This window comes from Hippoglossus stenolepis, chromosome 5, assembly GCF_022539355.2.
Source record: "Hippoglossus stenolepis isolate QCI-W04-F060 chromosome 5, HSTE1.2, whole genome shotgun sequence".
Classification (NCBI taxonomy): domain Eukaryota; kingdom Metazoa; phylum Chordata; class Actinopteri; order Pleuronectiformes; family Pleuronectidae; genus Hippoglossus; species Hippoglossus stenolepis.
This window is the reverse complement of record NC_061487.1, coordinates 16,920,078-16,935,226: the sequence shown is the minus strand read 5'-3', so window position 1 is coordinate 16,935,226 and position 15,149 is coordinate 16,920,078. Positions and strand designations below refer to the sequence as shown.

The 15,149-nt window shown below is 45.0% G+C and overlaps 1 protein-coding gene across 1 annotated transcript in view; it reads right to left on the bottom strand.

Moving 5' to 3' along the window:
- Nucleotides 1-15,149, bottom strand: part of ptprq (protein tyrosine phosphatase receptor type Q) — a 40,408-nt gene that overhangs the window by 12,595 nt on the left and 12,664 nt on the right. Inside the window, exons 22-43 of the mRNA XM_047339727.1 lie at nt 12,038-12,107; nt 11,656-11,855; nt 11,285-11,513; nt 11,059-11,187; nt 10,814-10,960; nt 10,438-10,601; nt 9,339-9,855; nt 8,565-8,726; nt 8,305-8,484; nt 8,107-8,214; nt 7,167-7,448; nt 6,796-7,077; nt 6,250-6,370; nt 6,007-6,161; nt 5,771-5,916; nt 4,344-4,515; nt 2,622-2,942; nt 2,270-2,545; nt 2,015-2,166; nt 1,593-1,734; nt 1,083-1,358; nt 574-939 (exon numbers count right to left, since the gene is read on the bottom strand). Of these exons, the coding sequence (XP_047195683.1) occupies nt 574-939; nt 1,083-1,358; nt 1,593-1,734; nt 2,015-2,166; nt 2,270-2,545; nt 2,622-2,942; nt 4,344-4,515; nt 5,771-5,916; nt 6,007-6,161; nt 6,250-6,370; nt 6,796-7,077; nt 7,167-7,448; nt 8,107-8,214; nt 8,305-8,484; nt 8,565-8,726; nt 9,339-9,855; nt 10,438-10,601; nt 10,814-10,960; nt 11,059-11,187; nt 11,285-11,513; nt 11,656-11,855; nt 12,038-12,107 (4,597 nt within the window). The remainder of the gene's footprint in view (nt 1-573; nt 940-1,082; nt 1,359-1,592; nt 1,735-2,014; nt 2,167-2,269; nt 2,546-2,621; nt 2,943-4,343; nt 4,516-5,770; nt 5,917-6,006; nt 6,162-6,249; nt 6,371-6,795; nt 7,078-7,166; nt 7,449-8,106; nt 8,215-8,304; nt 8,485-8,564; nt 8,727-9,338; nt 9,856-10,437; nt 10,602-10,813; nt 10,961-11,058; nt 11,188-11,284; nt 11,514-11,655; nt 11,856-12,037; nt 12,108-15,149) is intronic.

The following is a 15,149-nucleotide window of genomic DNA, read 5'->3' as shown; positions in this document are numbered from 1 at the left end:
GTGACCTTTGACCACTGAAATCTAATCAGCTCATTCATGAGTCCAAGTGACAACTGGTCAAAATTTGGAGAAATTCCCTAAAGACAGATTTGAGATATCATGTTCAAGAGGCCATGAGCATGTTTTGTGAGGACCCCCATGACCTTTGACCACCAAAATATAATCAATTCATCCGTGAGTCTCAGTGAACATTTGTGCCAAATTTGAAAGGATTCTCTCGATGTGTTCTTAAAACAAACACATTCACAAGGATAAAAAGATGGTCGGTGATCTTGACCTTTGACCATTAAAATCAAATCAGTTTTGAGTCCAAATGAACGTTTGTACAAAATTTGAAGATATTCCCTCACGCTACTGTCGGCATGAAGGCATGAACACAGTGATCTTTGCTGCTTATTTTCCGCACAAAGAAAGAAAACTCCTCCATAATACACAAAGTCAGTGTGAGAGTTATGCTGCTCCACTGTGTTGTTTAGATCTCGTGGAGGAGCTGCCAGAGGCCAAGCTTCTGACTAACTGCCAACTCTGCGCTGGCAACACGGCGAGGTCGTACAATCACTGTGATGTTCTTACTTCCAGCGAGGGTGCGTGCATAACTCCAGCGTGTGTACTCTCCAACTCCCGCGTTGGTCACAGCGGCCACTTTGAAGCGGTAGTATCTGTATTTATTGAGGGACTGGAGTGTGATGCTGTTGGGGTTCTCCTCGCTGCTATTTACTGACACCAGGACATGAGAGTCCACACAGTCGGAGGTCAGCTCGTCCTCTGAGGGGGGCTGTGCCGTGGGTACGATGTTTGGTTCACAAACAGTTGAAAGCAGCTGAGCAATGATGTGGTACTCTTTCAGCAGGCCAGGTATGGAGAGCGGCGGAGCCCAGTGAAGTGTCACATTGGTAGGTGTGACCTCAGAGACGGTGAGGGAGCGAGGGGCAGCTGGGACTGTTGGAAAAGACAAAGAGGAATTAATCAAGTATTCATTCCGTATTAGATCAGCCATTCACTGAATTCAAAATGAGATGCTTTGATCAGATAATCATCTTTTCCTCCATGTACAGATAATGAAGGCACTTGAGATTGACTACCTGATTCAGAAAGAGTGGAGGCAGTACAGTTTACTGCGTCTCCAGGTCCTGCGGAGTTGACTGCTGCCACGGTGAGTGTGTACGTCTGATCTGGGGACAGCCCGCTCACTGTGTACTCTGGTGACTGAGCCTGGTGTGTGTACGACTGCACGTCAACCTCCACTGTAATCTCGTAAAAAACGATCTGTCCATTAGGGTTGACTGGAACTTCCCAGGACAGCAGAATTGAATCCCAGCTCCCTCCCGAGCAAGAGAGGTTCCCCACAGCATCAGATACTAGAGAGGGACAGAGAGACACAGAGGGAGAGACACAGAGGAGGAGGAAAAAAATTATCAATACATTTTTTTTTTAATGCTTTTTTAAAATACATATGCAGTGACTTATATCACTAGTACTGCTGAAGGAGGCAGATCCTGAGTATATTTTGTCCAAATCGTATTTTTTTATTCCAATCACGAAACTTTGAGTGGTGTCTTACATAAGCACCATGCCCCTGGTGTGTACTTTACCTGACTCGTTAGTGGTGAAGGTCACGGGGCTGCTGAACTGATTCCCATGGCCCACTCTGGTGTAGCTGTACACACTGATCTCATAGGAGCTATGAGGCCTGAAGCCAGAGAGATACTCTGTGGTCGACGGACCGGAGGAATTCTACATTTGTACACACACGGTAAAAAAAACGACACATGGGAGATTAAATCATCCAACCCTTATTTCTGAGGTGGATAAAGTATTATTTTATCAGCAAACATATGTGCATGTGTAAGTATAAAGTTACTGCTCAGTGGTATCTGGAGTGTGAAATTAGAGCTATAGCATCGGTTGGATGGTGTCTCTCTGGGGTGTGTGTGTGTGTGCGTGTGAGTGTGAGTTTGTGTGTTTATGTTACTGTGGAGTGGCTTAAGGTATGTGAAATTCATATTAGCGATACCTGGTGTGTGACGGTGTGTGTGATGAGGTCTCGGGTCCTGAAGCCGTACTGGATCACCACACCATTGGGCTCCAAAGGAGGCTCCCAGCTCAGCCACACAGAGACGTCCGTGTGGTTGTATATAGTCAGGTTACGGGGAGGGGACATGGGGCCTGAAGCACAAAGTAAGACTCAAAAAGACAGAAGATGCAAAGTACACCCATAAACCTCCATAGGTACCATCACATTAAATTCTCAACCTGCGTCCAAACCAACCTCCTTCATCAGTGTGCAGCTGCAGCAGCAGGTGAGGCCCCGAGCCTTTACGTGTCAACGCTGTGATGGTGAGGTTGTACGCCGTGTATGGAAGTAGGTTATCGAGGATGAACGAGGTGTTGGTGGTATGTGTTGTGTTGGAGCCCGCTGGGCCGATCAGAGTGAGGGTATACTCAGATATCTCCCCGTTGGCCTCCAGAGGGCGCTGCCAGACCACGGCGATGGCGGACGACGACAGGTTCCTGGTAGAGACCAGCAAGGGAGCAGAACTAGGGACTGAAGAGAAACACACGTCAGAGTCATAATAAATATACAACCCATAATCCAAAAGTGAATGTGTATATGGACTCACTGTCGTCATCCGTCCTCAGGTACATTGTGCTGGTGTGGTTGTAGGAGGGGCCAGCACCGGTTGCTGGGGTAACAGTGAGCACATAAGGGAAATACTTCCTGAGTCTGGTGAAGAGGAAGACATTGTCAGTCGTGGTGTGCTTGATGGTCTTGTTGACAGCTGGAGCGCCTTGGTTGGGAACATCTGGGGGGATGCCGGCTTCCTGTAAGGTGAGCAGGTAGTAAGGACGGCCGTTGGGCTCCATGGGCGGGTCCCAGCTGACGATAATGGCCGTGGAGCTGAAGATCTGAGCCGTCAGGTTTCGAACGGAGTCGCTCGGCACTGAAAAAAGGAGACGAGTAGAGTGGCATTACTATTTTTGTTCCTGTCAGTGGTGAAACTGGCTGAAAAGTAAAGTCTCTCAATGTGAGTTAACAACACGCTGTGAGCTGATAAATTAGGGCATCAATCAACCATACAGACGCTGACAGGGGAGAGAAAATGAACAGCGCAGCAGTCATCATCATCATCATCATCATCAACATCATCGTCATCATCATCGTCATTATTATGTGTCACGAGCAACGTCACAATCATTGGTGGCATTGTCATGATCAAGAAAACCAATCAACAGCACATCAAGTTGAACAGTAGCAACACTGAACACAGCAAAGCAAAACAGCTGAGTGAAAAGACACAGAAACATCAATCAATGACATAAACAGCTCATCCAAAGGCAAACAGAGTCACTTAGTAGGAAAACTCACGCCGTGAAAACCTTGGGATTGAAAAGGTTTTGAGCAGAAAATACTCATCGTGTTCATCGTCTCAGCGTCTCCGGGAACAGCTCATGGTAGACAGAGTGAGGAGGAAGGAAAAGTCGGTGGAGATGAAGGGGAGATAAAACTTGGGAGCTGTGTGTGAGTGGGGGTAAGGGGCCAGGTGTGTGTGGGGGGGTTTGAGCACACGGAGGGGAGCATCCCTCCCCCCCGCTGGGCTAGGCAGGGCGGGGAGAGAGACAGGGTTGCCCTGGAGGTCCGGTGCTTGGCTGAGAGCGGAGCCGCTGGAGCACAGGCAGAGATACAGAGTCAGCGATTATTCAGAGACAGAGAATCAAACAAATCACAACATAGAAAAATATGTGACTGTGTGCGACAAAGTCTGAGGCAGCTGTCTGCACCATTTTTCCCAAAATCACATAAAGACAAAGACCTTTTCACTGAGGAAATCAAAGTATGACTAGATGTTATGTTTATCTGCATATGATCATTTTAATTTCCGTGGCAACAGTGCAATTACAGCACAAGCACAGCATGAATTTCTTTTTAGAACATCAGGCTTTCTGTTTCTCTATCATTAGTCGTAAACGCTTCGGCACTTTCTGTCTCTCTTTGGTTCTCGTCCCTCACGACCTTCGTCATGCTCAGTAAAAGGAAATACAAACTGGCTGTCTACGACGCACAGTGTCACAGGCGGACAAAAATAGAGCCAGTTTGCGAGACTGACAGTTATCTCCTTTAACTGGCAGCCTGAAAGTTACGTCTTCAATTGCAGAGTTTTTATGTGATTTTTGAAGTTGAAGCGTCATGGAAAAAGTGTGCAGACTTAACCTCACAGTGATACTCTGACTCAATGAATCGTTTAGCTGCATTTTATGTGTATGTCTGCTCATTTGAACTAATTTATTTTGGTCTCTGGATGCTGTTGTGTGTGTCTGTGAGTGCCTGTGTGTGTCTGACTGACCGTCCTCTGGCAGGAGCAGTGTCAGTGTCTCGCTCTGGACCCCTCCGTCCCCCTGCACGGTGCTGGAGGTCATCCACATGGTGTAATTAGTGCCCCCGGTCAGCCCAGTCAGAGTGAAGGAGAGGGGGGAGTCAGGAGAGGCAGGGGTGGGTAAGTCTGACATGGGAACCCTCTGTGGAGAAAAGAAAAGGGGCTCAGGTTTACTTCCATTGTGGTGCAGTAGTTAACACAGGTTCTCTGTTCGAATCCTGGTTCAGCCCATATGTGTTTGCATGTTCTCCCAAGTCTGTGTGGGCTTTCTCCGTCTTCTTCTCACACTCGGAAGACATGAAGATAGGGGTAAGGTTATGATTGGAGACTTGTGTGTACAGTATGTGAGCTTAAATGCTTGTTTGTCTGTATATGTTGGCCTTGTGTTGCTCTGGTGACCTGTTTAGGGTGTATCCCTCTTCTCACCCATTGCAAACTGGGATTAACTCCAGCCCAATCCCTTTAATCCTCAAAAGCCGTGTAGATAATGGATGGATGGATGGAGGGATAACTTCCATACACTGAGATGGACATTATACATGAGCAAAATTTGTTCTGCATATACAGATGAGTGACAAATGTAACTCAGTAAAGTATTGGTCCAGCATGAGCATCTGCATTTATTATGTTTCTACACTCAGCTATGAATATAACAATTAACATATGAACCTGTTAGGAACGGCAGCATTATTATAACTCATTTGGAGTCACATTCGTGTCCACTTGATGAGGGTTCAACAGATGTCGGCTGGAAACAAGGTTAATGAGAGCAGTGAAACAGAAAAGTGTAATGATGTGGTCGGGCCACCGCACTGGCAGGAGCTAGTATTAAAGAAGTTTGACTAACGCCCTGTCCACACTAATGAGGATATTTAGCTTCTTGTCCACACTCTTTTAACAAACACCTGACAAAGTACTGATTTCAAAAACTCTGCATGAACAATGGTGATGTACTGTTTACAGGTAGACAAGGGAATAAGCCTACTGATCTGGTATTTGATGGACATTTTACTTTATTTTGTTCTCGCCTGGAGATATTTTGTGAAACAAAGGTTGTGTGTTTAAAAAAAATACTTTTTTTAAACTGGAGGGGAAAATATCTGTTCAACAAATATCTGCAGTTGTGCAGATAAGGCCCAAGTTAAGAGAAATCCTATTATTACTATAGTGGTCATGGAAAAGTGAATAAGTCTAGATATAAAAAATGCAATAAAATCAAAAGAAAATTGCTAAAAGTCCCCAAAATGTTTTGTAGAGCTGAGTAATTATTATCTGTAGGTACGACACTACAAGCGACCCTTAATACCCCATTAAACACATTTTATATGCAAAAGTATTAATCAGCACAACTTTATTTTGTTACCTTGTAGAGTCTTCATGCAGTATATGTGTCTTACCTGCGCAGTCACAGTGTTGTTATCAGAGTAGTAAATAGTGAAGTGTACAATGATTCCATTTGGTTCAGTGGGTGGTTTCCACAGCAAGGTGATGGAGGAGGTCGTCACATTTGTAACAGTCACATTCTGTGGAGGGTCAAACGGCTCTGAAAGCCACACAGAAACGTTTTGGGTGAGAAAAACATGCAAAGTAAGTGTGGATAATAAAATGTCAATTTTTTTGTTTTATCCCGCACCTGCATCTGTGGTGGTGAAGCTGATATAGATCAACACGCCTCCATCTCCCAGTCTGGTCCAGCTGGAGACAGACGCATTGTAGAGACTCTCTGAGTCCACGTTAATAACCACTGACGTGTCTGTCACATTCTGCCACAGCTCACTCGTTTCATTCCTGACAGAGAAAACACCCATTTCCTTTTTTTTCCCCCATGAACTAATTTTTCTTTTACAGGGATTGTTGTGTAGATTTACAAACTCACCAAACTTTGACAATGTAGTAGAGTATGTCTGAATTTGCTTCGAGTGGTGGTTGCCATGACAACTCCAGCTCGTAGTCTGACAGCTTTCTGGCAAGGAGGAACTGAGGAGGTGTGTCTGGAGCTGAGATGCAGGAGAATGACTTTCCAGTTAAGATAAGAAGCAGGAGTGTGGGCCCATCAAAGCAGAAACTGAATAGAGGAGTAATTATTTAAAGATATTTGCACCCGGCAAATCAGAAAGTGGAGGGAGGCGTCCAGGAACGTGCCGGAGAGAAACCGAATATTGCCCTGAAATGGAAACTGGTTAGTTTTAGTAGACTCTTCTCGTTCCGGATGGGAAACGCCAGCCTCAAATACCTGTGAGGTAATGACATTAGTGTGAGCAGAAGCAGAGGGATGTAACGGAGAAGGAGAAGATGAGAGAGGAAAAGTCAGATTTAATCAGATGACCTTTGAACCCGTCAGCCAGTCATGTAACCGCGCGGCTTACTGCAAGTGCAAACAAACCCTGCCCCATTCCTCCCGTCCCCCACCCATCCCTCTCACCATCCTCCAGTGTGGTGACGTTGAGCGGCTCGCTGCTGTGGTTCCCCGGCCCGACACGTGTGTGCGCCTGCACCATGAGGCGGTATTGCGCGTACTTCCGCAGGTGCGTGATGTGGATGTAGCCGGTCGGGGAGGTGAGGTTCAGGTAGTGAGTGGAATTCCAAAGCTCCAGGCTGTAGTGGGTGATGAGGCCGTTAGGAAGCAGAGGCGGCTGCCAGGTCACATTCACCTCGCTCGGGCTGACTGACTCGTAGGAGAGGCCGTACGGAGGACTGCCCGGGACTGGAGAGAGAACATGGAGATGCACGTTAACTAAAATCCGAATATCTGATATTTCTGAAAATTACCACTGGTGTATATATTCAACACACCATCCTCTCCAGACAGGAGGTGCAAAATGTCTGACGTCTGGTTGCCATTGCCGTAACGCGTGTACGCCCTCACAGACACGTTGTAGTAGGAGAACGGCTTCACGCTGGTCAGAGTCACTCCGTTTGAGGAGGTGTTCATCAAAGCAGAGTAGGACTCGTTCTCGTACAGGACCTCGTAACGTTGGATCAGCCCGTTGGCTCTCTCAGGTGGAGACCAGGCCAGTGTGACGGTGGAGGGGCTGGTGTCCACCACAGTGAGGTTCACAGGGGGGGAGTCAGGCTCTGAGGGTGAAGAAAAAAATCCCAGGATGCTCTTTCATTCAGTGGAATGTGAGGTGAACTGAGATACATTCAAATCAAACAAATAATATAACTCATCAGTTTTGTTTATGTTTGTGTTCAGCACATAGACTGTTTATAAAGACGGACGACATGACAGCTCCCAAAAAGTAAAGCCAAAATGTCTCGATCACCCCCTGGTGGCTGGCTGCAGTATTGGTCATGAATCCAGCCTCCTCTATGTTAGCGAATGGGACATGGACCAAACAAAAAATTCAAAGTACAATTTTGTCTCAATGATGGTTCCTGTCACTTCAGGTAGTTTTTATCAGACTTGTGTATGTTCAACTGCAAAATTTTCCAGTAAGTTGGGTTTTAATTAGGTATTTGATGCTATAAAAACAGGGTGAAACATCGGTGAAACATCATGATTGACAGCTGAGACCGACTTGTGATTGTGTGAGCGTGTATATCGGTGGGGAACTCACTACCGCAGCTTCATCCCAGCAATCGCTACAGCCCAGACTTTGGCTCCAAATTAGGTTTTCGGCACAAGACATCAGCATTCGTATCCGGGATGCATTGGCTTTATTTCTGAATAATGGGAGGAAGTGGGCACGCGTCGTCCATATTTAAATACAGTCTATGGTTTAGCACATACCGTCCTCTAAGGTGTAAACAAAGATGTCATCTTCCTCAGTCAGAGAGCTCTCTCCCACAGCTGTGGATGCAGCCACACGCAGCGTATAACCAGTGTACTTGTCCAGATCTAGACATTAAGCCAGAGAGGAAAGAAAATGAAAATGAGCTACAGACCCGGGTTAGGATGTTTTCAATGAAAGACAGAGGAGTACCCCACCTGTTATCAATATGCTGGTGGTGTTACTACTCCACGACAGCGCCTGTTTGCTGTACAGTTGCAGGCCGTAGACGGTGTAGTGTGTGATCCGTCCATTAGGGTTGATTGGAGGGACCCAGCTCACTTGTATGGAGGTGGAGCTGATGTTTTGATAAGACACTTCAAGAACGGAGCTCGGGACTAAAAGACACACACAGTGCAAGGTATTAATAGGCAGACTGAAGGTGTTGTAGGTGTATGTGACATATGTGACCACCCACCCTGCTCCCTGGTCTTCTCAGAGGTGTTCGTGGAAGGGCCCTCCCCCACAGTGGTGGAAGCAGTGACCCTGAACGTGTACTCAGTGAAGGGATTCAGATCCAACACCAGGTACGACAAATCCTCAGAGAAACCGTCCATCACCTCCTCTCTCACTGTAACACCTGGGGCAGGCATGAGGACACAGATGGATAAGCACAACCACATGTGCACACAGGTTTCACAATCACTGGGACAGATAAAAATCCTTGGATGCATGTTCTTTCCCCTATCTTTATTCAAGAACGTGGGCTTTCAGTTTGAGAGCAGGATTTCACGTTCAGATTTTATAATGCTCTCACTCGAAACCTTGCGCTTGCACGGAAATAGCCCCTGTTGTGCTTAGATTTTCTCTGCTTGTGCTCAAACTGTGCACTTGCACTCAGATGTTTTGTTGCTTGGACATATTTCCTGCGCTTAAGCTCTTCTCCTCGCGCTCACGCTGCTTCTGTGAATGGGGGAATAGCTCCTCTCTGACTTCTCCTCTGCTCTTGGATTTTTTTTGTGTGCAACAAGCTGAGGCTGGTGCACAGGAAATCCAAGCAGGAGCAGGGTGTATTTGAGGATTCTGAGAGAGAACATTACAAAATTTGAATGCGAAACTCCTGCTCTCAAACTGAAAGACCACGCTGTTGAATACAGATACGAAAAAAAGCCCATGTGTATCAAGGGCTGCAGGAATTTAAAAGAAGCAGTGTGCAGAGTTCATGCTCTCCCACCTGTAGTACCAGCAGCACCCGTAATACCAGAAGTTGCTGCACTGCGTGTTGAAAAGTGTCCCGTATTTGATGCATCACGTGTGGACAAGCGCACCGGGTTTGGGGTCACGGCCATAGGGGAGGAGCCGGAAGTCATATCGCCAGCTTGTGATTGCTTTGTCAGCCAGGGTGGGAGCGTAGCAGGAAGTGCGGAGGTAAGAAAAAAAGCAGTGGTTCCAGGGACCGAAGAGTCCGAAGACTGGACATTAGTGGTGCTAGATTGGGAAGCAGAGGTGACATTGGTGCTGGGCTTCTCAGCGACCATGGGATCAGCTGTGGGTTGAACATCAGTGCTCGTGATGTCAGCCGGGCTGCTAAGTCCGGAGTGATCGACGGTGGAGGAAGTCATGTCAGTGCGCAGCGTGCGCTCAGCAACAGTGGCTGTGAAAGTCGGCGGAGACGTGATCAGACCGAGCTCAGCAGATCTCTTACGTCGACGTGAGTTGTTATGGACATCGGGAGAAAGTGTCTCCTCTTCGTACAAATCAGTTCCATTCTGTAGGAAAAAAAAAAATATATAGAATAATAATATCTACTTGAATCAGTAGATGCTGACAGTTGCTTGTATATAAAGATATTAATAAAAATGTGTGATAATTCCAATAAAAATAGAAATTTGTTTTTGGTTCACAGAGGAGTATGTACAGGAATTGAATTGAAAGCAATTCATGCATTATAAATAATAACTTTATTTTTGTAGCAATTATCTAAACAAGGTTACAAAGTGCTTCACAATGATATATACTGACACTGATGCAACAAATGTAATTCTCAGTTGCTGAGAAAGTGCTGTTGTGTAACATTTTAACATGATTTGTGTTGTTGCAGTTGTGTTTTGTTTTGATTACATGGTACTTTATATTGTAAAATAAATGTTGATATCAACTAAAATATAGTTTATAATAATAATAATACCTAATACCGTAATAAATAGCTGTATATAATAGAAACCTCATATATATTTTGTAATGTGCTTCACAATGGCAGAAGTCTGTAATTTGTACAATAAGTGTAAAGATTGGTGATCTGTCATGGGATAGGTTTATGGGGACCGTCATGGCTGTAACATGGGACGTACCGCCTCTGCAGTGAGGGTGATGTCCTGCAGCAGAGTGTCGTCCACCAGGACCTGCAGTCTGTACTGGGTGATGGGGCCGTTAGGTTGAGCAGGAATTTTCCAACTCACGCGGATTGAAACTGAATCCTCAGCGACTGCCTCCAGGTTCTGCACTGCACTGGGTGCTACTCACACAGAGGCAGACAGACATAGTTACAGAAAACACACCTCAGTGCTCATCACTGGACATGACTGAGTTATCCTGGACGTCTCTGTATCTGTGTTTAATTCCATGTGCTCCTTCTCATCTTGTCAAATTAAGAAGAACTAAGCAAGTGATGTAAAGTGGGTTTAAGGTCATTCAAGTGTTATTACATTAGCTTATGGGTGTTCTCACCTTCAGCAGGTGTAACTACGTCTTCTTGCGCTGCTGGACCTACTTCACCAGCTGCTTTGGCTCGGACGGCCACCATGTACCTTGTGTATGGGATCAAACCACTAAAAGCAAACCGCATGTCCCCAGTGCTGTTCTCATACAGAAATCCTGACATGAAGAGGAAATAGAAAATAAGAATATAGATTTTATGGTTTGTTTTTGTGTACATGTCTACAAAGTGTGTATCTTAGAGAATAATTAACAACCTGTGGGTCCATAAAGGTAGAGCATGTAGCTGAATTTCCCTGTGGTAATTTTGGGAGGACTCCAGGACACAGAGATTGATCTTGATGTCATGTTCAGGACAGCGAAGTTTTGCGGTGCGTCTTCTGGAGCTGCCGTCAACAATCACACGGAAATACACACATAAGAACAGAATAAGCCAAATAAAGCACAGAACTGCATCCTTGTGAGCTTTTTTATCTCCCACACCTGACTCTGGCATGCGGACCATGGTGGAGGCTATCTGTCCCTCTCCATCAGACGTGAAGGCAGACACTTCGAAGAGATAGGCAGTGTAAGGACGCAGCTGATCAACTCCCACTGATATGGGCACGCTCCAGGAGGCCGCAGGGGGCACGGCGGAGAGGGTGATAGGTGGAGAGGAGGCCGTTATCTCCAGGGGACTCGGAGTTGCACGAGACAGGATATCAGCTGCATCCTAGACACATACAAATCCATCAGGGACACACACACACAGGGTAAGATGTGTAGCATTTATATTCCTGACAGAGATGCAGAACAGAGACAGAACATTTCACAGGGACAACAGACAGAGGTGACAGTGTAATGCAGTGCTGTACATTGCAGTGAGGCAGCCCTATAGTCATGATGTCCTCTGCGTTGACCTCCAGCGTGCGGACCGTCTGCCCCGTGCGAGCGTGCTTTGCCTTGACTGCAAACTTGTTAATGAGGCCGTTGATGCGGTGCGGCAGGTACCAGGTAACCATGACGGAGGTGTGGTTCTGAGCATACGCTGTGAGGTTGGTGACCAGGCCAGGGGCTGCAGGACACACAAACACACACACACACACACACACACACACACACACACACACACACACACACACACACACACACACACACACAGATCAACGTACACACACTTATAAAGCATTTACAACACCCTTATTTTAGATTTTGAGACAATTGTGTACGAGTGTGTGCACGTGCATGGATACCCACGTGACTCAGCAGTCTTTATGTAGATAGATTTGCTCAGTGCTCCAATTCCATTTGGAGATATGGCTGCTACCTACAGAGAGAGAGAGAGAGAGAGAGAGAGAGAGAGAGAGAGAGCGAGGAGAGAGAGAGAGAGAGAGAGAGAGAGAGCGAGGAGAGAGAGAGGGAGAGAGAGAGAGAGAGAGAGAGAGAGAGAGAGAGAGAGAGAGAGAGAGAGAGAGAGAGAGAGAGAGAGAGCGAGGGAGAGAGCGAGGGAGAGAGAGAAAGAGAGAGCGAGAGAGAGAGAGAGAGAGAGAGCAAGGGAGAGAGAGAAAGATAGACGGATTGAGAAAGATAGATATAGGGAGAGACAGACAGATCGACGGAGAGAGAGAGAGTATTACGATTCATTCACAAACATGATTAGGTGCTAATGTAAGGCACTGGTAACAACTGGTATGCTCTGTATATAAACAGGTGGTGAATGAGCCTCTGAATTTTCCGATATTCAAACAGAATAAATGAAAGATAATAAAAAATTCATTAACAATGAAGTGAAAATTTACAAAAATGCAACTTGAGTCTTCATTAAGCTGATTGGGAACTGATCGACTGTAACTTGACTGTAAACTCATCAATTTATTACAAATGTTGGGGCCCAATGATTAAAAATGAAATACTGGATACTTAATGAAAAAGTAATCTTATCGAGAAAGAAGAAAAACAGCTTTTTTTAGCTTCACCACCAAGGATTTTATTGTGCAACTAATTGAAGAAAAACTGTCAGATTATAGAGGAGCATGTATATCATAGGGAGCAAAGCGGTGGGTACAATTTGTTATAGAATAAAAAGCAATATAATAACTACAGACAGCAGAGCATAAACATTACCATAGAGTTTAATAAATGCCTCTCTGGATTGTGCATCTCCTGCTTCACATATAATTGTTCTCTGAGGGTTATTGTAATGGATTAGAATGTACAAGTGTAATATTTTGTCCTTCCTCAATTGTTCCTTTGCGGTTTGAAGGGAATTTATTTCTCCTGATTTCTGGAGTGCTCTCGAAAACAAGTAGATTTGAATCACTTGTTCACCTTGGCAGAATCACTCACACTGATTCATATTTGTTGCAGTGTGTGTGTCAGTATGTGTTTTTTGGCTGCAGAAGTCTACATAACATAACACAGAGAGACTAGAATTACCGCCCTGTGCTTGTATTCTTCTGCCAACCAGTGCGGTTTCAGTCCCCCCCCCCCAGTGTTTCTGACATATCGCATTCACAATAATATGATGTCATCATGACCTTTGACCACTGAAACATAATCAGTTCATCTTTCAGTCAAAATTTGAAGAAATTTCCTAAAGCCAGATTTGAAATATTATGACCAAGAGGCTAAAAACATGTTTTGTGAAGCCACCTTTGACCACAAGTGAACATTTGTGTGAAATTTGAAGGTATTTTCTACAGGCATTCTTCAGATGATGCATTCAAAGGTCTTTAGGAGGTCATAGCATCCTTGACCTTTGACCACCAAAATCGAATGACTTCATCCTTAAGGTCAACTAAACGTTTGTGCCAAATTTGAAAGTATTCTCGCAATGGCTTTCTTGAGACTTTGCGTTCACAAGGCAACACATTTGTTTTGTGATGTCACAGTGACCTTGATGTTTGACCTTTGACCACCAACTGAAGGTTTGTACCAAAGTCCCTCAAAGCGTTCTTGAGATATCTAGTTCAAATCCTGCCTCGAGCCCAAGCACCTGGGCATAAGAAAACCTTTGTCTGGTTGTGGTAGAGAGGAAGTAGGCTGAAGATGCTCATGAGTTCAGCTCTCTGCAGGGTTTAGTAGACCAACACACTCACAGGTGAGCTTAAGTAATGTGATACACACACACACACACACACACACACACACACACACGCACACACACACGCACACGCACATACACGCACACACACGCACACACGCACGCACGCACGCACACACACGCGCACGCACGCGCACGCACACACACTCCAACACACACAAATACAGTATGTGCAGGTATTATAACTGTGTCAGCCTCTCAGAGTCCATTTGTATGAAGGTCGTTGTGGGTTAATGAATTCTGAAAAGTAATAAGCATGATCACATTCAAGCTCGCTGACAACAGGCAGTGGAAAGAGCTGCGGCTGATCCATAGATCTGTTTACCTGATTAATAATGCAATCGGGATCAATTACTGCTATTCAGCCAGATCAAGAGAATGGCCTGCTGCTGGGGGATCATGAGCGAGTCACATGCTGGTGCATGACGACACAGGAGGGCGATTGTAAAGGAATACGTTCGTTATGAGAAACAAAGCTCTAGCTTCTAAAAGTGAATATTTAATGAAATATACTGACACTCATGTCCAACTGTAATATCCATGAAAAGTGTGTATGAAATATGTATGTATGTAATATGTATAGCTTCCCTGTAGGATAACGTGTTCTAATTAGCTCAGCCAAGGAGGTTATGTTTTAATTACTTTCAGTAGAGTTACTCAAGAGCTACTGAACCCATTTCCACCAAATCGTGGAGGGGGAGGAAGAACTCATTGAATGAGTGGATTGGAGTAAACGAGCGGCTTAGGGATATATTTTTTTTTACTTTGTGTAACATGATGAGATGGTGTTAGCCTGAGCGGATGTATGCAATGTCCAAGTGCCCTTCTAGTTATTTATTGTACTATTTAAGTATGACAGCATATTGGGTCCTCTTAAAGGGGGAAAGAAATATGAGATTCTGAGATTAAAGTCGAAAACTTACAAGAAAAAAGTCGTAATTTTTGACAACATTCAATTTGCCTGAGTTAAAATGAGAAATGTGAAGCATCTTGTTAAGTTATACTTTAGCTTAGGTTTCACAAATAATTTAATACTTAATATTTTGGCAGATCAGCACCACCACGTATCAGAACCTTGGAAAGATTGCGTAAGAAAGTTTCTATTCCAAAGAAAATCATTTACCTCCGAATCATTTACCTTCCATTATGCTACAAACGTATTCTTCTAATCAATGCTGCAAATACTCTTATTTTTCTGATGTTCTCCATTACACGTGGCATCGATTGCACTTGTGTCCGTCCTGGGAGAGGGATCCTCACATGTGG